This window comes from Microtus ochrogaster, chromosome 8 (assembly GCF_000317375.1).
Source record: "Microtus ochrogaster isolate Prairie Vole_2 chromosome 8, MicOch1.0, whole genome shotgun sequence".
NCBI lineage: Eukaryota > Metazoa > Chordata > Mammalia > Rodentia > Cricetidae > Microtus > Microtus ochrogaster.
Genome location: NC_022015.1, coordinates 68,058,672 through 68,080,927, shown reverse-complemented (window position 1 = coordinate 68,080,927; position 22,256 = coordinate 68,058,672). Strand labels below are relative to the sequence as shown.

General features: G+C 43.5%; 1 protein-coding gene across 2 annotated transcripts in view; it reads left to right on the top strand.

Moving 5' to 3' along the window:
- The first annotated feature begins 10,180 nt into the window (after positions 1–10,180).
- Positions 10,181–22,256, top strand: part of Tctn3 (tectonic family member 3) — a 16,552-nt gene continuing 4,476 nt past the window's right edge. For both annotated transcript variants that reach the window (XR_003377316.1, XM_005352259.3), the window contains exons 1-13: positions 10,181–10,500; positions 10,621–10,744; positions 10,938–11,056; positions 12,535–12,662; positions 12,827–12,935; positions 13,032–13,147; positions 13,657–13,692; positions 14,193–14,273; positions 14,974–15,099; positions 16,066–16,173; positions 16,566–16,660; positions 16,927–17,080; positions 19,186–19,323. Coding sequence is in view for 1 of the 2 variants with exons in the window: in XM_005352259.3 (XP_005352316.2) it covers positions 10,188–10,500; positions 10,621–10,744; positions 10,938–11,056; positions 12,535–12,662; positions 12,827–12,935; positions 13,032–13,147; positions 13,657–13,692; positions 14,193–14,273; positions 14,974–15,099; positions 16,066–16,173; positions 16,566–16,660; positions 16,927–17,080; positions 19,186–19,323 (1,647 nt within the window). In the remaining variant the exon portion in view is untranslated. The remainder of the gene's footprint in view (positions 10,501–10,620; positions 10,745–10,937; positions 11,057–12,534; positions 12,663–12,826; positions 12,936–13,031; positions 13,148–13,656; positions 13,693–14,192; positions 14,274–14,973; positions 15,100–16,065; positions 16,174–16,565; positions 16,661–16,926; positions 17,081–19,185; positions 19,324–22,256) is intronic.

Here is a 22,256-nt window from a genome sequence, read left to right as displayed (position 1 = left end):
TCTGTTTCCATTTTTGTAAAAGTTACAAATCTTAAAGAGGGAAATAAAGCCAGGTGTGGTGAGGCACACCTTTGATCCTGGGCTCAAACTTAGGAGGCAGAGACAGGGAGATTGCTGTACATTTGAGGCCAGGCTGGTCTGCATAGTGGGTTCCAGAACAGCCACGGCTATGTAGAGAGACCCTGTCTCAAAACTTAAAAAAATAAATTAATTAATTTTTAAAAAGGAAATAATTTTTAAAATTCCTTGTAGAAAAATGAATATAAATTATATATACTCCAGACTGGACATAAAAATAACACCAGATAAATAAACAAAGAAAAGTATTGTGCAAGGGGTAAGAGACTATGAACTTAATTAGTTCAAGATGGGGTCTATTTGGTATAATATCATAAATGAAGCTGTTTTAAGCTTCTTGTTCTGTTTTTCAATATAATCTTAAGCTCAGAACACAAGGCAGCCTCTTTCGCACAGAACTGTAACTTGCACACCGGGTGTGACGGGTAACTTTACAGAGACAACCCGTCTCCCAGAGGAAGCATGGTTACACTCCAAATCCTGAGGCCTGGGAGAAAGTGTTTTGTTTTCTTTCAGAGTTAGTTAGAATCATATGGTCCTGCTTTCCAAGCTAAAATAAGGCTATGAAGGTCTCTGTCTCCTTTAACATTACAAATGTCTGTCTGTTAACCTAAAACAAAATTTTAACTACAAATTAAGATCATTTAATATTAAGTAATAAGAAACATGTCATTAAGGTTGATACAGTTTTATAATTTTTATTTGGGAATCATTAATTGGAATAAGGATAAAGCTGGTAAACTAAATTTTCTAAGTTTAAACTTTTAAAAAAACTATATTTTATTTCTGGGACAATGTCATTATTACACAAAGAAAATAAAATATAGACATACTAAATTTTTATCTGCACAAATCTTTGGGTTTATTCCCTAAAACCAAACTAGCTGTGACTATTTAAATTGATTCATGGATATGTTATATAGCTAGATGGCAGATTTCCCTCCTTTCTGCTCCTGATCAGAGAGGAATTAAGAACTCCCCACCCTCGTCCCACACCCCTGCCCTGGCTGCACTAGGTATCTATGGGCTGGGGTTCGAAGTCACCCCAAAGCTCCGTTGTCTGTGGGGACTTTCCCGACTGAGTAAAGCTTCTGAAATTTAGGTGAGATGAGAGCAGAGTTCCACCAAGTCCTCCCCACAATGGTATTTCATCGCGGCCTACAAGCCAAGAACTGTTTCTCCCCACATGAACACTTTGTACATCAGGTTTTATGTTCTGTAACGGAGATGTTTGAAAGGATTGCACGGTGGCACCACTTCCTTCTAGCATCACTGTGGGGAGGGGAGAGAGAGGACTTTCTACAGTTTCTTCCTGGCCTTCTTAGAGCTGGCAGGGTGCTGGAGCCTGCAGAAGCGTGAGAACTCCCCAACACGAACCGCTCCCTCCGTGTTTCACATTCTCAAGAGTCCGCCTTGAGTGACTCCCGAAATTCCTTAGATTTCTAGCTTAAATGTGTTTAAGTACATCTTTATAAATAAAGATCATCTGTATAAAGAGTTTAAATAAATCTAATCGCAAAAACTAGTCTTTAAGAGCTTTTTTAAAAGATTTATTTTATTTTCGGTGTACGTGTGCTTGAGTGCGTGTCTGTGTGCCATGTGTATGGGTGCCTACAGAGGCCAAGAAGAGGGGATCAGGTCCCCTGGAACTTGTGAGTTGCCCAATGTGGGTGCCAGAAACTGAACACCGGACCTCTGCAATAGCAACATGCACTCTTAACCACTAAGCCAGCTCGCCACCCCCAAGAGTTTTGTTTTTTTTTTAATTTAAATATCTGGTGTCTTATAAACACTGTCAAACCATAACCCAGATGGTGAGTTAATACCATAAATCAAAATATAAGATTTTCCACTTAAAATTTATGACCAACCTATTTATCTAGTAATTCTTGATTGAATATGTTGAAAATAAACATGGTTATGTTCTCTGAAACTATTAAGTGATTTTTGGAATGTGGTCATATGTGGGAGTTAAAAGGTTCATATTTAACTAAGACCTTTTAAAACTTAGGGTTCACCCCTAAACTTAGCTGTTTAAATAAGAGTAAACTAATATACAGTCATCATATAACTCCTACATCCTGTTACCATATGTACTTTTCAAAATACACACCTTTTGGCTGGGTGGTGGTGGCGCACGCCTTTAATCCCAGCACTCGGGAGGCAGAGGCAGGTGAATCTCTGTGAGTTCGAAGTCAATCTGGTCTACAAGAGCTAGTTCCAGGACAGCTAGGACTGTTACACAGGGAAACCCTATCTCGAAAAACCAAATAAATAAATAAATATATACACACCTTTTCCTAAAACCATATAAAATTAAAATGACTAAGATCATATAGAAATAACCTTATTGAGCCAGGCAGTGGTGGCACACGCTTTTAGTCCCAGCACTCGGGAGGCAGAGGCAGGTGGATCTCTGTGAGTTGAGGCCAGCCTGGTCTACAAAGCTAGTTCCAGGACAGCCAGAAAACATAGAAACATAGAGGAATCCTGTCTCAAAACAAAACAAACCAACCAAACAAACAAAAATATAACTAGTCCAAGTTTCCAGATGTGTGTCTTCCCAACCTTCCCACCACGACCCAGCCAGGCTGCTGGGTGAGGTCATCTGAGACCATCCAGTCCTGCCAAGCCCGCCCAGCTCAGAAGGCTGGAACCAATAAATCATAAGAATGGTTTGTTGTTTGACTCAACCAACTTCCATGTGATTTATTGTACATCAGAAGCAAAGTCAACTTACCGTGTTCATATGAAACCCTAGCACTGACACCTGGAAACTAAAAGTATAACTTCTAAAACTGCTCATAGTTCCCTGATTATTGATTTACAAATATACAAGGAAAAAACTACAAATAAATTAAAAAAGAAAACTCATTCCAGTACCCCAAATTGGGAAAGATGGAGTTCATGTAGCTCTAGCTAATGGCAGAGACAATAGAATTGCAGAAAGAGTGAGGCTGGTGCTCACTGAAGACCAGAGACACTGCTTCAGGGAGACTCTGATACGTGTGGTCTCAATACAGACAATGCAGAGGGGTTTTTGTTTGTTTGTTTGTTTGTTTGTTTTTAACTGTACTGCAAGAATATATAAAGTGGCTGATGGTTGGGTCACTGACAAGCAAGGACCAGAAGTGGGGCATAGACACACACACACACACACACACACACACACACACACACACACACACACACGCATTCCCAGAGCGCAGGAGGCTGAAGCAGGAGGATTGAAGTTCAAGGTCACCCTGGGCTACTTAATGAGACTCTGTCTCAAAAGAAAGAAGACAGAGAGGAGGAGGGCAGGCAGGCAGACTCAGTTCTTCTGGAGTTATCCAACTTTTTATCCCCAGGTAACATACAAACACCATACATTTGATACTTGATAAATGTTGGTAAGCTGCTTTATCGTTATTATTACTATTACTACTATCGTTTTAGTTTTTGAGACAAGGTCTTTATGTAGCGCTTGTTGTCTTGGAGCTTGCTATGTAGATTGGACTGGCCTTAAACTCACAGAGATTCTCCTATCTCCGCCTCCTGAGTGCTGGGATTAAAAGTACCACCACACCCTGCTGTGATCCATTTTTAAATAACTTATATGATCATGGTAATCACGTCTTTTATAAATTAATGATAGTTAAAACTGCACCATGGGGAGGAGCACGAGGAAGGAGACAGAGCTCTGTGCCTTTTCCGTCGTGGCAGAAACATGAGGGCGCACATTCACTAACACTGCGCAGAACTACCAAAACATACAGTCGTGCCAGGCAGTGGTGGCGCACGCCCTTAATCCCAGCACTTGAGAGGCAGAGGCAGGCGGATCTCTGTGAGTTTGAGGCCAGTGTGGTCGACAGAGCAGGTTCCAGGACAGCCAGGGCTACACAGAGAAACCCTGTCTCAGGAAAACAGACAAACAAACAAACAAACAAACAAAAAGCCCCATACAGTCATACAGTAAACTGAGGAACTTGATAGTCAGCTCAGAACACACCACTGCTTCCCACCTACTCGCTGCTCTCCTCAGACAAGCCAGTGTCCTGGCCCCAGGAACAGGACAGTTTTGCCTTGTTTTGAGTTTCCCTTAAATGAGGAAGGGGATGGGGAGATGGCTCAGGGGTTTAGAGCACTTTGTTCGTGCAGAGAATCCAGATTCCATTCCCAGCCTCCACACAGTGGCTCATAACCATCTGTAACTCCAGCTCCGGGGGCTCTTGAGTCCTCTTCTGGCTTCCATGAGTGCATATATACATGTAGGCACAACACTTATACATACAAAATAAATATATCTGAACAGATTTTTAATGAAATCATAAAAAGTTATTCATTTTCTTCACAATTGTTCTTTCATATGACTGACTATACTATACTATGACATATACATTTGTTGCTGTGTGATCATTGGCGAGATATAAACAATGCTATGCTATAAATATTCTCATGTAAGCCTTTTGGTCATAACAATTTACTCTCCCAGTAACAAATGTGAAGCCACCATGATATCTTAGGCCTATAATCTTAGCCCTCAGGAGTCTGACAGCAGGATGATCACTGTGAGTTCAATGTAAACGGAGACTCTCCTCCATCTCTCCAGGTCCCACTGGACTGGTTTTTCTGCCCACCAGTGCCCACACCGCTCATAAGATAATCACTCAGAAGCTAATATTAATATAATTGCTTGGTCAATGGCTTAGGCTACTACCGGCTAGCTCTCACTTGTAAGTTAACCCATTCCTAATAGTCTGTATATCGTCACGGGGCCATGGCATTACCTTAGGTGTTCTGGCATCTGGTTCTTTGGGAGGCTCACTGGCATCTCCCTCAACCCCCACCTTCCTTCTCTCTCTGACTCTGCTTGGATTTCCCACCAAGCTATATTCCGTCCTGTCATAGGCCAAAGCAGGTTCTTTATTAACCAATGGGAGGAAAGCATATTCACAGCATACAGGAGGACATCCTACATCAGTTTGAGGTTAACCTGGGTTACAAAATAAGATCCTGTCTCAAAAAGGGGAAAGGGGTAATCCTGCACTCTCACTGAAACTTTGTATTAGCTGTTTTTTTTCTATCTTTTGCTCTTCTGAGGGTTATGGTATTTTATTGGTGTCTTTATTCTGGTCTTCTTAATCAACGATGTTTCTGCTCTTTTGTTTATTAGTCATTTGGATATCATGTTAGGCGGCTTTCCAGCGCTGTGCTAAGATGCCTGACACAACAGCTTTCAGGAGGGTAAGGTCTAGACGAGAGGTTTTATCCCATGGTCATCCGGCCCCACAGGCTCTGTGCCTGGGTGAGGCAGAGTGTGACGAGAGAAGCGCAAGGCAAGAGGAAGGTACTCACCTCATGGCACCCAGGAAACTTCTTCCTGCCACGCCCCACTTCTAGAAGGTTCTATCATCACACAACAGTCTCTGAGGCCGGTCCTCTGAGACTTCAGATCCAAATTAGAGTAGACATCCTCTTCCATAAGGGGCTTGGTCAAGTCTTGGTCAATTTTTGCTACTTTCCTATGGGTTCTTCATATAGTTTAGGTAAAAGTCTTTATTTCACACACACATATAACTATATATAACTGTATATATATCTCATATACAATCATTGAGAACACCTTTTCATGGTTTTGGTTTTTTTGATTAAAAACGAAAAACCTTCTTGTGCAACCGAAGAGGTACCAAAATGTAAAGTGAAAAGACCTAACAGAACTACCAAGGAGCATCAGAGGAAGCGGAAGTGGGACCAGGTGTAGGGCAATTATGAACGAGAGCGAGGGCAATGGGATTGCTGAAGATACCAGGGGAGAGGAGCTGCTGTTAGTTCAGTCTCTCACAGGCACCTAGGTAACAGAATAACAGGGTACGACTTCTAAATTGCACCCTGTGCTTAAGAGTCATCTTCTCCTTCCTCAGCCTCTTCCTCATCACCTTTGATCAACTCCAGCTCGTCACACACACACACACACACACACACACACACACACACACACACACCCGCATCTTCCAGCCGGCCACCTGCTCAGCAGAGCCATTTCTATCTGCCTCAGACTCCATCTTTCCTCACAGACAGGCGGCTCAGCCCTTCTCTAGATCATTCCTCGTCTCCACTGGGGATGGGATGGGTAACTGCACATCCATCCTGCCATGATAATTCCGTGGGAGTCAGAGTCCAAGTCAAACAAGGAACCATACCTTCCTGCTGCCGATGGTTCCACGCCTACTCTTCCTCGGTTCCCTCTCTGTTCTGCAGCCAGACTAACATCTAAACTCTGGCCAGCAATCACTCTGTCATCCTCTGTGGCTATGGCAGCCCAGGCGTCTTTCTCATTAACATACTTGACAAACGCAGAGCGACCCATAGCTTTGCCTTACTTTGAAGAGATTGTCTCCACACCAGACTTCCTGACCACAGAGTGCTGAGATTCCCAATGAATACTGGGGATGTCATGGATCCAGGGGCCGTCCTGTTGGTAACATTGCTAGCCATCTCTTTTGTTGAAAAGGTTTCTCCCAAAACAAGCAGGAAAGAAAAAGAAAGAAAGAGAGAGAGAGAGAGAGAGAGAGAGAGAGAGAGAGAGAGAGAGAAAGAAAGAAAGAAAGAAAGAAAACATAGCAGACGATCAAAAACTTCACAAGAGGTAGGAGATGAGAGACTGCCTTGCCTACTGAGGTTCCACAACACCAAAAGCTACAGCAGGTGGGCAGCTCACACCTGTCTGCTTGTAATCTCTTCTCCTTTTCTTGTTTTTCAGTTTCAAGGTGTGTTCATTTCTGCACATGAGTCTGTGCACTCAGCAACCTTTGCTGTGATGTTTAGATTTACAACAGAGGAGAGAATTCGTTCCCAGTTCTAACAGTTCGCCAAATATTTGCCTAAATTCTTCCTACTTTGTTGGAACCTGTACCACAAAAATCTCAATTCTTGCTGGGCGATGGTGGCACACACCTTTAATCCCAGCACTCAGAAGGCAGAGGCAGGTGGATCTCTGTGAGTTCGAGGCCAGCCTGGTCTACAGAGTGAGTTCCAGGGCAGCCAGAACTGTTACAGAGAAACCCGGTCTCGAAAAACAAATAAAAGAACAAAAAGAAATCCAATTCTTTGGAGATCTAATAATAAAATCTAGCCAGGGGGTGGTGGCACACACCTTTAGTCCCAGCACTTGGGATGCAGAGTCAGGGGGATCTCTGTGAGTTCGAAGCCAGCCTTGTCTACAAGAGCTAGTTCCAGGATATCTAGGGTTGTTACACAGAGAAACCCAGTCTCAAAAAACCAATAAATAAATAAAATCTAAAAGATGATTTTGAGGAGAATGAAGTTTGTTGTCATGTGCCAAGCAGATGCCAATTTTAAGACAGAGCCAAGTCTTTGGATGAGATAATATGACATCACTTTAGAAGAAGATGTTTCCAAATTAGATCATATGATTTCAGCAAACTGTCTCTGTTTGAGAGGAAAAGCATGCAATATGTGGTTGAAAAACATAGCAGATTGGATCAAGATGGAAGACTGGGAACAAATTCTAGCTCTCTTCTTCCGTCTTTCCCAGCTCTCGACAAATTACAGAAAAATTGGATGGAGACCTAAACTGCCCCTCCCTCAGTGCTGGGGCCAGGGTGCAGGGCCTGCAACGCAGTAGGCAAGCACTCTGCCACTGAGCTGAACCCAGTCCTGAAGTGTTAAAACTTGAAGATAAGAAAAAGCAACTGAAATGTTGCCAAACAGCACTCCCTTATCAGTCAACCTTGAGATTACTTCAATCAGATGAGTTTCCCAACAATCGTTCAGAAATAAGGCTGAGTGGAAATGTGAATTCTCCACTTTGAGATCTAAAAGATTTTATGATCCGATATAAAGCAGAGTTTATAAAATAATCACTCAAGAACTAAATTGAAGGAGTTCAACAAAACAGTCATCAATGTACATCTTAAATGCCCATATGTGAACATGGCTAGCATAACTAGGCAAGGGGTCTTTGAAAAACTATGGAATGTGAACTAGAAAGATGGTTCAGTGTGGAAGACTGCTTTCTGCTCCTCCAGGGACCAGCATTCAGTTCCCATCATCCACACCAGGAGACTCACAACCTCCTCTAACTCCAGCTCCCTAGGAATCTTACCCCCTCTTTTGTCCTTCACAGGTTCGATACACATGAGGCAGAGAGAGAGAGAGAGAGAGAGAGAGAGAGAGAGAGAGAGAGAGAGAGAGAGAGAGACTTACACACAAAGAAAAAATAAATATAAAAAGTAAACTATGGAAATTGCTAATACAACCAATAAGTGTATTAAGGTCAAACACCACATAAATATATTTATTTATTTATTTCCTTGTTCACCCACTCAATGACATAAAAAATTTGAGAATATTTAGAGCATAAATAAATATTTAGCTATGAATTTCAAGGTATTATAAAAATTAAGATCTTCCTGGGAAATATGAATAATTTCAAGTGTCCCAAATCTTATCTGCCCAGGAAATTCACTGGAAAAGAGAGGTATCAAAAGTCAATTTTAAGGAAGTGGACTAGAGTTTAGCCAGGTAACTTACTTTATCTCACCAAAGAAACAATGAAAATAATACAGATGTTGGAATTGTGATGACAGGGAGACAACGTCTGGCAGATAGGTTTTGATCATATATAATCCAACTGCTCAATTTAATAGCTAGTAGTCACTGAAGTTATTTAACTTTGGATTAATTACAATTTTAAAATTAAATATTTAGCAGCTCGAGCATACTCGGTGCTCAACACGTGAGCAATGGCCATACATGCCTGTGTCGATCAGATTAGCGCAAACACGCAATGCTTCTGCTCTTTGGACAGTCAGCTCCACTCCAGAGAAAAGCAAAAGCACTCTTGAGAGTGTCGCAAAATCTTGTATTTAAAATGGCAAAAAAGAAATAAGCGTTCTCCTCGGCTCCTTGGCTGCTTCAATTTCTGTATCTTTCTTTACTCTCTCCTCAGAACGTATTTCTAAATTTCGGCTTTCTCAACTCTTCACATTCTTCCCCAACCTGTTACTCATACCCAACTTCTCCTCTCAGTACCCCTTCCAGCAACAAATGCGTAGGTCACCTGCACAGATACGATGTACTTACTAAAGGGTTATTATTATTATTATCATTATTATTTCAGTAATAAAATTGAGGTTGGTAGATTGTTTGCCCGGTATGTATGAAGCCACAGCCTTGAGTTTGCCTTCCAGAATGTAGTGGTGGCATCTAGGACTGTAATTCCAGCAACCAAGGAGGATGAGAAATCCAGGGTCATCCTTGGCCACATCTTGGGTTTGAGGGTCAGCCTGGGCTACATGAACCTATGACTCAAAAAAAAGGGGGGGGGGAGAAAAACTCATGGAGTTGAATAAGCATTGCTTTTATTGTGCCTTAAAAAAATACCATAAATTACAGTGGTGATACTTTAAATTTTTCTTCTAGATGTTATGCCTGCATGCATCTGTACGCTGTGGATGTGTGATGCCTACTGAGGTCAGAAGATGGCACAGCCAAAGGATCCCCTGGAACTGGAGTTACGGCTGGTTGTAAGACACACTCTGGGAGCTGGGAAGTGAACCCCAGGCCTCTGAAAGAACAAATGTCCTTAGCAGCTGAGCCATCTCTCCAGCCCCTATCATGGTACTTTGTTTTAAGGATCACCATCTCACTCTGTAGCCCAGGCTGACCTAAAACTCGTGAACCTGCTTGAGTCTCGAGAGTAACGAGCATGATCCGGCACTCGGTTTCCCGGCATGTTTAAAGGATGTGACTTCCGAAGTGTTTTTCTTTTTTAGATCATGACCCTTCCATAGAAAGTGCCGCTTCTTACCTTGGGAAACTGGATCAAAAGAGCCTTGTAATTCCAGTGCCTGCCTCTGGGTCTTCCTTTCAGAGGTGACTACACTCCTCCAGGTCCGCCTAGGGCACCGACATGACACCAGCCGCCACCTAGCGGCGGGAAGGGGCAAGGACGCCTCCTCCGGGATGGTGTCCAGCGGTTGCCAGGTGACGGGAGCCACGCGCCGCTAAGGAGGCGGGCACAGCACGTAGGATACGCAGGGTCTCAACAACACGGCCTTCCATTGGCTGAAGGACACTCAACAACCGACTGAGCCAATGTGCAGATGGAAGCTGATGGCGTCGTGGGACTCCTCCTCCCTGTGCTCCTGTCTGGCGATCTAAGGTCCTGTCTCACCCCTCTGCAGCCCGGCTGCCCTATGTGTACTCCGCAGCTGCTCCTGCTGACGGTGGTGGTCCTGATGCTCCCTGATGCAGCCAGGCCTCAGCCCTCCTCCCCAGCCCAGGCTCTGCCCACCTCCTCGGCCCTGGGGCCAGTGACGCCCGAAGTGGCGACTGCAGCTACTCCGGACTGGTCTGAGGACCCTACTCCTGGGACCCCATCGGTGCCCGAGAACGCAACTTCAGACTCCTTCCCAGGTGATGCGGCGGGGTATGGGATGGAAATACTGCCTTCCCAGAACTAAATTCTGTAGAGGCTGTTCGCGCGGGAAAACTTTGGGGAACTTCATCTCTCTTTGTTTTAACTTGCACTTATAGCCTTACCGATCTGTATCTGTGACTTGACTCCTGGTACCTGCGATTTAAACTGCTGCTGTGACAAGGACTGCGGTCTTCTCCATCCCAGGACAGTCTTTTCCTTCTGCCTTCCTGGTAGTGTAAGGTGAGCGGCCGTGCTCTTGGGGTCTAGACGTAAGAGTGAGCCTCCTACCCCTATTTCCTCCCCTAGGATGTTTCCTTGGGTTTTCCTGGGAGTGATCTTCCCATTTCTGTAGAGCTGAGCCTTTAGACATCCGAGGGGCCCCTCTCCAAAGCCTACCCTTGCCACTCCTCAGTATCTTCATCTTTGCTCACAGATCCTCCAGCTGGGTATGTGTCGACCACTCTCTTATCTTCAGGAGCAACTCCCCATTTCCTTCCAGAGTTCTCACGGATTCCAGTGGAATTGCACAGTTTTGTGTCCATGTGAACAACTGTGAGTAGAAATAAGTATGGCTGTTCTTGTCATTTAAGACATGGCTTTGTCTTTGGACTTGCCCTGTCCGTTTCATGTTTTGAATCCCCATCTCTTACCGTCTCCGTCCCTTACCACTACCCTCTTCCTTTCAGTTGGTAGGAGACATTAATAATTTCAGAAACCTCCGGTGACTCTCTCCTTTACCTTGAAAACACTGCCCAGCTCCATTAGTCTGGCAGTCTGAGCTATCTCTTTTTTTCTTTTCAAGCTTTTCTTTAATGATTGTACACTGATCTTTTATTTTGGCCAGCCTACTGTTCATTGTCCTCAAGATATGCCTTGACTTTTACTTTTCTCCGTGACTCATGTGGTCCTCTTTTTCCTTGCATTTTGAAAACCTTAGCTCTCCTAAGACTCTCCTGTCACTTGTCCAAGTTAGAAAAAAAAACATATCTTTATTTATTCACAAGAGATAATACCTCCTGGTAATGATCAGTGAAGGCTAGTCTCACCAGGGTCTCTACTTCATGTGGGTTTGAAAACTGCAGACCAGGAATTGGGAGATTGGTGTTCTACTCCCGGTTTGGCTCTTGCAACTCATTTGTCTCTGAGGATCCAAATTTTCCAGTGGGATTTGATGAGATGGTCTCTAGGCTTCTTTTTGAAGTCCCAGTTATACCAGAGTCTACCTTTAAACTGTTGGGTATTGGTATCACGTGCAAGGTTATATGTAATATAGCCTTAGCTTGTATGTCTTACCTGTGTCATCTCCTTATCACCACTTCCTATATACACCTGTACTGAAGTGAGGGGCAAGTGGTAACTTGCTCTTACTGATAAAAGCCACAGGAAGAATTGATGGATATTGGCTGTCCGACCTCATCTTCTCTCCCCACTTCACTTTAATTTTTTCTTACAAAGGTAGCAATAACTGGACTTGATATGAAGTAAACAGCCTTTCTGTGCAGTTTCTGGAGGAAATGTTAATCTGTTCCTGGAAGCTGCAGAGCTGGCAGCCTCAGCTCCTAGAGACGCAGGGCACACATGAAGGTGGCGCACAGACCAGGTGTCAGCACACCTGTACTAGGAGGTGGTTCACAGACCAGGTGTCAGCACATCTGCACTAGGAGGTGGTGCACAGACCAGGTGTTAGCACATCTGTACTAGGAGGTGGTGCACAGACCAAGTGTCAGCACATCTGTGCTAGAAGGTGGTGCACAGACCAGGTGTCAGCACATCTGTGCTAGAAGGTGGTACACAGACCAGGTGTCAGCGCATCTGTGTCTGAGAAGTACTTTGTTTTGTTAAAATTACATTAATTTACTTTGTGTTGTGGATAGGGTGGACACACACATGCTTGTAGACCTTTCTTAAACTCTTGATGTTCATTTGCATGTGATGTGTGTTTGTTGTGCTTCAAAGGTTGTTTATTATGTCAGATACTTAAAAAGACATGCTTTTATCTAAGTATCCGTTCTTTTTAAAAATTATTTTAGCAAAATTAAACTATTTCCAGAAGCTCCAAACAGTCAATGCAACCAACTTTGAGGCCCTGGCTGCAGAGTTCGGAGGCCAATCCTTTGTTTCGACATCGGAAACCCAGCCACCATCACCGTTTTACAGGGTGAGCCTAGGTAAAGGGGCAGAATAGTCTGGTTTTCCTGGCAGAGTACAGTTGGCAGTGTAACTTTGTAATTTCCTTCTACAATGAGATTAGCCATTGTCAGCTCCATTGAGCTAACTTGTTTCCTTACTGTGACTGAGTCTGTCCTATGTTTATTTATTCAGGCTGGGGATCCCATCCTGACTTACTACCCCAGCTGGTCTGTTGTGAGTTCGCTGAGGCAGCCTGCAGCAGTGGGAGCTGGCGGACTTTGTACTGAGAGCAATCCTGCAGGTGGGTCTGGGACAGGAGTCCACCAGCCTTTTGCTTTTTTGGAAACAGGCTATCTCACGTGCCACTTACCCCTGTCTTTATTCTTTTTGTTGCAAGGCTTCCTAGAGAGTAAAAGCACAACCTGCACCCGCTTCTTCAGGGACCTGGCCAGTAGCTGCACCTCGGAGCCAGCCCTGGATGCTGCCACTTACTATAACTTCACGGTCTTGAAGGTAGGTGTTCCTTTGTCCCCACTCCACAGACCCTCCTTCCTCAAATCACTCAGCTTCATCGTGACGTTCACATGTCGCCCACAACATGGGTTAGAAAATCCCTAAGCTGGAAGTCATAACTCCTAAGATCTACATATACGGTAGAGGGTATGAAAACTTTTGTCTAAAGAAAGATGGACAAATCAGAGGCAGTAGATCCAAGGTCACCTTGTCACCTTCCTGGCTAGTGGGTTTACTTGAGAGAGTGAAGGAATGGGTGATGGTTCCAGGTTTTCGCCAAAGTTGTTCTTGCTTTTGGAACTCTGCCTGGGTGGGTAGGCATTGCAGCCCAGCCTGGCCTCCAGCCCCACTCTCTGGAGAGTCAGATGGCAGAGGAGAGGCCACTCCAGTGTTTTGATCTTCTTCCCCTCCCCCACCAAAGTCTGGGTGGGGTCAGGTGAAGTGGAAACTCCTGGTGGTTTTATGAAAGGCATATGCACCCTCACGTCTCTGTTCTTTGCCTTTCCTAGGTCCCAAGAGGAATGACTGACCTTCAGAATGCAAAGGTATGATGCCATTTATCAGGAAAAAGGAACATCTGGCCTCTGTGTATCCGAGGCCAATTCATCCTAGATTATAATAATGAAAGAGAATGTAGGCACTTTGAACCACAGTCAAGCGTGGCTCTACACATAACTTCATGGGATAAAGATCAGTGAGATGTTGGTAAGTCTAGAGAACACCTGAGCTAAATCTAACTAAAATGCTATATTTGGAGTGGGCATCTCAGAGTCTTTCCGTGTACTGTCGGGCACTGTCAGTGTCTGGAGGTGGAGTACAGAATTCTTTACATCTGATTGGCTGTGGGCCCTTGTTTCGCGTGTACTAGGACTGGTGTCCCAGGAAGCTTGTGTTGGGATGTGCTGATTGAGAATGACTCGGATTTAAGTCGTCTGGCACTGGAAGGAGAGAAAATCGGAATGGTCGAGGGGAGAGAATGTATTCATTTTAGCATGATATAGAGCCAGAGGAGAAAAGGCCACTTTCAGTTTCTTTCTCTTGTCAGCTCCAGGTTCCGGTAACACTTGCCTCAGAAATCAGTCCTCCTTTGCTGGTTGGAAACACTTGTCACAATATAGTTTCCCAGGTATGGATTCTAAATGGTGCCTGTTGGTCAGTGTCACCGAGGGACCTCATCTTCCCGCAAGGGGGTGGGGACCGACTCACAGAACTGCTGGAGTTGACCCCATCACCTCCTTGCCGCCATGTTTCCGTCATGGCCGTCGCTACTGTGGCCCAGTGTTGTAGGTTCATCCTCTCACGTCGTACACACAGTCTTGTGCCGCTCTTACTGACTTTTCATATTTCCGTCCACCGACGCAGTATCATCCCCGAGTCTGAGATGAGTCAGCTTTAGTGGTCTCTTATAGTCAATGAAACGGGTAAAGGAGTAAAACTTATCTGAAAGTAGCATTTTTAAGGACTGTGTTCCCTTCTGTCCCCAGCTGCTATTCTTGGTTCCCTTCTGACACTGTGAGGGTCTAATAACCCAGGTTTCCATTCCTTGCTTACCTTTGCCCAGGACCATACCTGTCCGTCTTTGCCCACTCTAACCGCTTGTCTTAGTCACACCTCGCCCGTGAACTTTTCCCAAGAGCCTCCTTTGGTCTCTTTTTTCACATGCAAATGTAATATCAAGTCATCTTTATCTTTTCATGCTATTATTGTTGGCGTGTTTCTGATTACTCTCTAAGTCTCTCGCATGCAGTTGAAATACAGACAGAAGAGGCTTCTGTGCTCGACACGGTATTTATTTTTGTTTATTAATTGACTCTTCCACTTTTCAGGTCATCTATGAGATAGAGACCAATGGGACCTTCGGGATCCAGAAAGTCTCTGTCAGCTTTCGACAGACCAACCTGACTGTCAGGCCAGGCGTTTCCTTACAACAGGACTTCACCATTCACTTTAGGGTCAGTGACCTTCTCTCAGAGGGGGTTGAGTCTTAGAAATAGCACTTTGAAGATCCAGGATCCATAATGAGTCTGTCTGTTTACCTTTCTGAGCACCTTTCTTTCTCCTACTAAAATGTCATTAATAAAATCTCCCACTCTACTTCATAGAAAAGAAATAATAGCACTCTGTTTCTGTAATGCATGCAAAATAGAAGCAGAATATTAAGGCCTGCTTTGGTCTTATGTGAGGTCTCAACATTTACTGTTCCTTAATTTGGCTAGAGTGACAGGTATTCAATATGTGTGCGTGGGTAACATTTTCTCTGATGCTCTGTTTGGGCCCAACCAAAGTGGTATTCAAACAGACTCGCTAAAGATGTTCACCGTGAGTCTTAAGTTCAGCAGCACACAGAAATTCCTTTCCTCTTTTTTTTCCCTTTTTCAGACATTCATAATTTTATTTCTCACTGAATCTTTGGTTTGCAACCTTCACTGCTCTCACCCATCTGCCTTTCTCCTGCCTCTTTCCTCCTTTTGAACCGAGCAGAGTTCTTTCCAAGTCTGTGATCAGCCAAGCCCTGTGTCCTTACAGCCCTGTTTCTGGTTCAAATTAAATTTGCATTTAAATTCCCCTGGATTCAGCTGGACCAGACATTGCATGAAATCATTATCAGTGTGTGAGAAGTAGTGTCAAGGGATCCTTACTAGGTCCCTGGCTTAAGTAGTGAATTTCAGTTCAGATTGCCTAGCACATAGAGGACCCTCAGTTCAGTCCTCAGTACTCCTCAAAACAAAACAGCAAACAGATCAGTCCAGATTTACTTTAGAGAGGACGGAAAGGGAACAGTGGGGATAAGGCTGTAGTGTGGCAGAGAGAAGACTGCTCAGTGCAGGTCCTAGATTGCCTGCGGGGAGGGAAGGTTTGAAGACAAGAGGCCGGCAGGGAAGAATGTTTGCACAGTAATTGTCGTCTTCCTTCTGCAGGCATTCGAACCACGCATGACTGCTCTTCCTGCTGGTCCCAGAAGTGGGAATCCTGGCTACCTCGTCGGGAAGCCACTGTTGGTGCTGACTGGTGACTTGGGTCACTCGGTATCTTTTTTGGAGCTTGGTGGACTGTCGCAGCTGACAAGAAATGCTGCTGATGTTTCGACTTGTTCAGTTCTCAAGGTTCCCTTGGACTTTGGTATTCAGCACGTTCTTTACCAAAGTGTTTTATGTTCTCAGATGGTGATGCCACCAAAGGCTTTCTAACTGAAAGGGAGGTTGTACTCACTTTTGCTTATTTTAATGAGATACTCATATGCTAATATATATATATATATATATACATACACATATTTTATGTTATATATATGGCTAATCATTTTTAGAAAAACTTTATTGCAGATAGCACTTAGGGAACGGTGAAAACATCAATTTCTCAGCCCTGCTCACTTCCCATTTCTGTTACAATCACCTTGACCATCACTTTTGCACCTCAGATGACCCTGTTGCTGAGCGAGGGTAGTGGAATTTGCTCTGTTAAGAGACATGAAGTACAGTTTGGAGTGAACACAGTATCTGGATGCAAGTTCAGGTAATTATTTGCTTCAGAGCCCTTCCCACAATTTTGTTTGTTTTATAGGGACTACGTTGATATAGTAACTATTAACACTCTAAATAACACTTTAAAAATGTTAGTCTTTGTATCTATTACTGTATGTCAAGTGTTTTCTGATGGTATGAAGTATCTATTAAGTTATTTCATCCAGTCTGTCATAATATTAATTTTAATGTTTGAATGCTAACATGGCCGCTACCATGCTAGTGTTGGACTCCAGCTTCTATGGTGTTTACTTCCAGACCCAAAGAGGTGAACTGCAGCCATTTGCAGGAGGAGATTTATCAGGCTCTTCATGGAAGGCCCAGACCAGAGCACATTGCCATCTTTGGTAACGCTGACCCAGCCCAGAAAGGAGGGTGGACCAGGATCCTCGGCAGGAACTGCAGTGTTACAGTAAGGAAGCCACTGCTGGCTGGCAGCTTATGGCCCACCTTTGGACTTATGGGCAGCAAGGCAAAAACCAGCCCTCCTGTTTGTATTTATCATATAACGAGGAATGGAAGGAATCAGGATTGCTCGAGGGCACTATTGCAGGTTGCACATGCATCTAATCTATTTTCCTGACTTTAAAGAAACTTGCTAATCTAGAGTAGTAGTTCTCAACATGTGGGTTGCATCCCCTTTGGGGTTTGAAAACCCTTTCCCATGGTAAAACCATCCAGCATATCAGGTAATTACATTATGAAGTAGCAATGAATGTACTGTTGTGGTTGGGGGTCAGCACGACATGAGGAAGGTTGAGAACCACTGATGGTTGCTTATGGTTTAAAGCCATGACATATATTTCAGATATTCTTTTATATTCATTTTTCCACTATATTGATCCTGTGTGTGCATATGTGTGGAAGTCAGAGGACAGCTTGGAGAGGTGGTCCTCACCTACCATGTGTGTCCTGGGGGTGGTCAAACTCAAGCTACCGGGCTTGGCAGCAAGCAAGCTTTACCTGCTGAGCCATGTTTCCAGCTACCCTTATATACAGTCTTAAATTCTTGGTCAGTACAGGTTTGTTTATGAGGCTGACAGCAGGCACATTCTCTTGTGATTGCCACAGGTTAGATTTTTAGGAAAGGTGTGTGACTCAGTGTAGAACTCCTGCCAGCTCACTAAATTGGGTTCAGTTTTCAGTGCCACCAATTAAAGATCACACTTTTCAAATTTGCCTAAAGTGTATTAATGGTTTAAAAGATGAAGTCAAAGAAGATGTATCTTCCTCCATCTTAAAATTATTTCTCTTAGGGTACTGCTCTAAATATGTCATGTTTCTGTTCTGAAATTTTTCATGGCTCCCTGATGCCTTCAAAACCAACTGTTTGGATGGCTTCCAAATCTAACTCTGATGTGTCTTATCTAACTTTACACTGTTTCCCAAGTTGTCTGCTCAAGGCTACGGCCTTTTATATCCTTGGTCCCTAGGAGACACTTTGTAGCTGTCACTTAGTGAGTGTTTCTCCTTGGCAACCTTGGCAACATGTGCTCTTAGTCGTATACCTTTTTTGAAGTTTTATTTTTAATTAACATAATCTGTATATATTTATGAGCTGTGGGCAAACTTTCAGTATATTCATGCAATAGTTACTGATCATTTTCTCCTCTTTATTGTTACCTTCAGAGTCTGTTAGTTTCTCTTTTTCAAGTTCCTTTTTCTTTTAGTGCTGGGAATTAAATCTTCAAATTCTGCGTAAAATGCACAACCAGTGATTTGAAGCTGTAGTTATCCTGGTGTTCTGTGGTACTGATCATCCCACCTTCCTCTCTGTGCACCCCACCCCCAACGTTCACTAGTGTCCGGTAATCACTGTAGAAGCCTGCTCTTCTGTGTTAAGGTCAACATTGTCAGTTCCCACTCGTGTGACAGTGCGCCCATGTGTGACTTCACAGAGGGTAGTGTTCTCCATGTCCACCCATTTTACTGTGAATGACAAGGTTTCGTTCTTTCTTTTATGGATGAATGAATCTTACTTCTTTATATGAATACTACATTTTCTTCATCCTTTTGCCCATTGATGGGAACCTCAGTTGAGATCCTGTCTTGGTTGCTGTGAACAGTGCTGCAGCAAACTATCTCCTTAACATGCTGGTTTTCTTTTCATTGAATGTATACATCCAAGAGTAGAGTAGCCAGATCATCTGATAGATTCGTCGTTAGCTTTCAGAAGAATCTTTAATCTGTTGATTACTTTTAGCTGCAACTTTTTGATAAGAACGTTACTATGGTCTAATTTTGCGCTTCTCTAAGCCATATGGGCCTTCTGTATTACTACATAATGCTTTAAAAACAGTAGCTGCTCAAGAGATACTGAGAGATGGCTCAGCAGCTAAGAGCACCCACTGGTAGCTCACAACTGCCTATAATTCCATCCGCAGGGAATCTGACACCCTCTCTCACCTCCATGCACATCTGTACACATGTGCAAATCCACAGAGACACATACACATAGAAATCTTTAAGAAAACAAAAGTGATGACAACTGAGTGCCTGCGTCTTTGCCTTCTGCAGGCTGCTAACTGCGCTTCCTGCTGTCTCATACCGGTTTCCCTGGAGATCCAGGTGTTGTGGGCACATATAGGACTTCAGTCCAACCCACAAGCGCATGTGGCAGGAGCCCGGTTCCTGTACCAATGCAAGTCTGTACAGGTAAGTCAAGTTCCTAGCAACCCTTGGTGACCACAGCATGGTTAAGCTTCTGAGGGCAGGATATGTTACCACTCAGTGTTTCTTAAGAGCGAGTCCCCAAAATGCTTTTCAAGTCTATCTTTCCAAGGTGGTTACAAAAATTAATATTTTGTCATAGTGAATGCAACTATTTTATCTACCCCCCCCCCCAATTTTAGCAGTATAGGTGAATTTCTTTTCAATAATCCTGCTGTTACTACTCATCTGACCATAGAAAGCATTTTTCATGCTTGTGTGTTCACTGTGACTCAGTTAATGGTGTTTTGGAAATGCTGATTGTGACTAAAGTTATTGGTGTAGTTATCAGTTCTTCTATACACTCCATTAAATAAATTCTTTCATCTCTAGTAAGCATACGTCTGCTGTTTGTAATGTACTATAGGATACACTTACCATCTGCCTTGGTTTTAGAGATAATCTTTAGCCTTACAGGTTCAAAAGTACGTAAACTTTTAAACCTAGAAATACTGAGGTGAAATGATTTGTGTATGAACTGGCATGATATTGTTTTTTAATGAAAATTACAACATTGGAATTTCTGTTTGTTGCAATATATTTACTTTCCCGAGAAGAAACTGGGAGCTGCATTTCGGTCTGGCTTCACGTACTTTTAGTCTTTCAAGCAGCAGAGTTGGGGAGCTTGGTTGTCTGCCTATCAGTGGTGTTAACACTCAGGTTATCGGAACGTTTCCCTGAGAGCTTCCTGTTCTTTGTCTAGGTGGACATGTTTCTGTGAGGCTCATGTAGTCTGTCACAGAGCCCGCACTGAATCTGCTGATAAATCCTCCTCAACTGTAACCTGGGTTCTGTTGTCGCAGGACTGGTTCCGTGGTTGTTCTTTTCCAAAATCTCCGACTCTCTCAGGCATCACAGCCACCCAGTGCCTTTTTCCTTACCTATGTATTTTACCCCATGTCTTTTTCTGGTAGTTTGCAGTTAGCTTTTCAAGTTCGTTTACATCGCCTGCAGTGCTATCGAGTCCACCCGACGGAATGGATAATAGTTAGAATTTCAGCTGTGTTTTGATCATGAGCCATTAACTGGGCCAGTGATAAGACTGAAATGGGGTCACTTATCTCAGACACACCTTCTGGGTCTTGTTTTGGCTTTGGCTGGATTACACACAGTTATCAGTCAGAACTCTGACCTAAACACTAATGCACATCAATTTTATTGTTTATAAATTAGTCATCAGATAAAACATTAAAACCAAACAGAATGACATTTAAGAAAAAAAAAATGAAAGAAAAACCAGGCCAAAGGGAAAGACTCGCAATATATTACCCAATGGTGTTCTTTGGTGTAGGATAAAGAACTTGTGTATCTCAGTCATGAGTTACATCCTGGTCAAAGATGTCTGTTCTTGTTCATAGACATTAAGTGTAGCTGCAAAACAGAATGTTAGAGAGGAATCCCCAGCCTTTTAATAAGAGTTTTCATTTGTAATGATTGGGTGGAGAACATAGTGGTTTAAAAATTGACTAAGATGCAATATAATACTTAAGGTGGATATCCTGTTAGAAAAGCCAAACAAACCTAACCCAAACTTTTCACGTTGTTGGCTACTAAAGCTTATATTGAAGAAAGGATTTTGCTGTATTTAGATTGAAGTGAAGCAAGCCCTAAACCTCAGGAAGTATTGGCAATGATTTCTAAAGCAGACATCATAAAATATTCCCAATTAAAGTGGAAATACGTGAAATCAACCACCCACAGCAGAGCTGGAACCGCAGGGGAGAGAAATGTGCTGTCGCGGCTGTGTCATTGTTCGTCCCAACAAAAGAAACAGCGAGCAGAGTTGGAGGGGATTGTTTCAGCGACTCGCACGCCAGACGCTTTTTGCCTGTACATAACTTTAGACTTCAAAGTCCCAATTTGATGCGTTGAACATACCTGAAAATCCTGTTCTCTGGTGGTAATAAACTGCACTCTCCAGTGGGTCAGCCACGTGTGGTACTCAGTGCCTGACGAGTGCAATCCCACCTCTCTAACTGGGGAGTCTGCTGGGCTGCATTTCCTCTAACCTCACACAACTGCAGAGACTTTCTTGCTTTTAATTGGAGTATAATAAACGTAAGTGTTTCTGGGATACAGGATGGGCTTTTGATCACGGTGTAATGATCCAATGAGAATAACGAGCATTTCTGTCTCCTCATACTTGGCCGTCATTTCCTTTGTAAACCCCGCCTCCACCCACGTTTTCCTTAGGTTACCATCTTCCCAAATTGGGGAAAGGGCCGTTTCTGTACCCGTTTCATGGATGCGTTGTTTTGAAGACATCGTGAAAGTCTAGTCAAGAAGGAGCTCTGAGTGCATGTCCAGTGTGAGCTCAGAGGACATTGTTCAGACAGCTTCTTGTATGCAGCTTCTTAGTCATCAAAATGCCACTCGAAACTCTACTTTTGAGTAGACACAGGTGTCACAGTTACCTTCTTGGGCTCATGGGTGTCTGGGAAATCAGATCTAGATGTATGCTGACCTTAAGTCCCTGGGTTGAAGTCTTTTCTCTGCCTTGGAAACCAATGAGAAGGAGCCAGACTTTCTCCTGGGATCGTCCCTTCTACTTGACTTGAACTAGTGGGTGGTTGGGAGTTCCTTTACACCCAAGAATCTGTGAATCTGATCATTTGAGGTCAGGTTTTGTTTGTTTTGTTTTGTTTTTCCCTGAAATTTCAGCTGTCTTCACTGCCTCCACTGTGGGTTGCTTCAGAGCTGCAGTTCACGGGCCCACAAAGGAAAACTGCTAAGAGTGTAATGGCAGTGGTTTGACCATCTGACCTTTCTGCTATCAGTCAGCTCGCTAGTTAGAGACAGTGAAAGTCTCTTTTGAGACAGGGTCTTGTATAGTCCAGACTGGCTAGTTAGAGACAGTGAAAGTCTCTTTTGAGACAGGG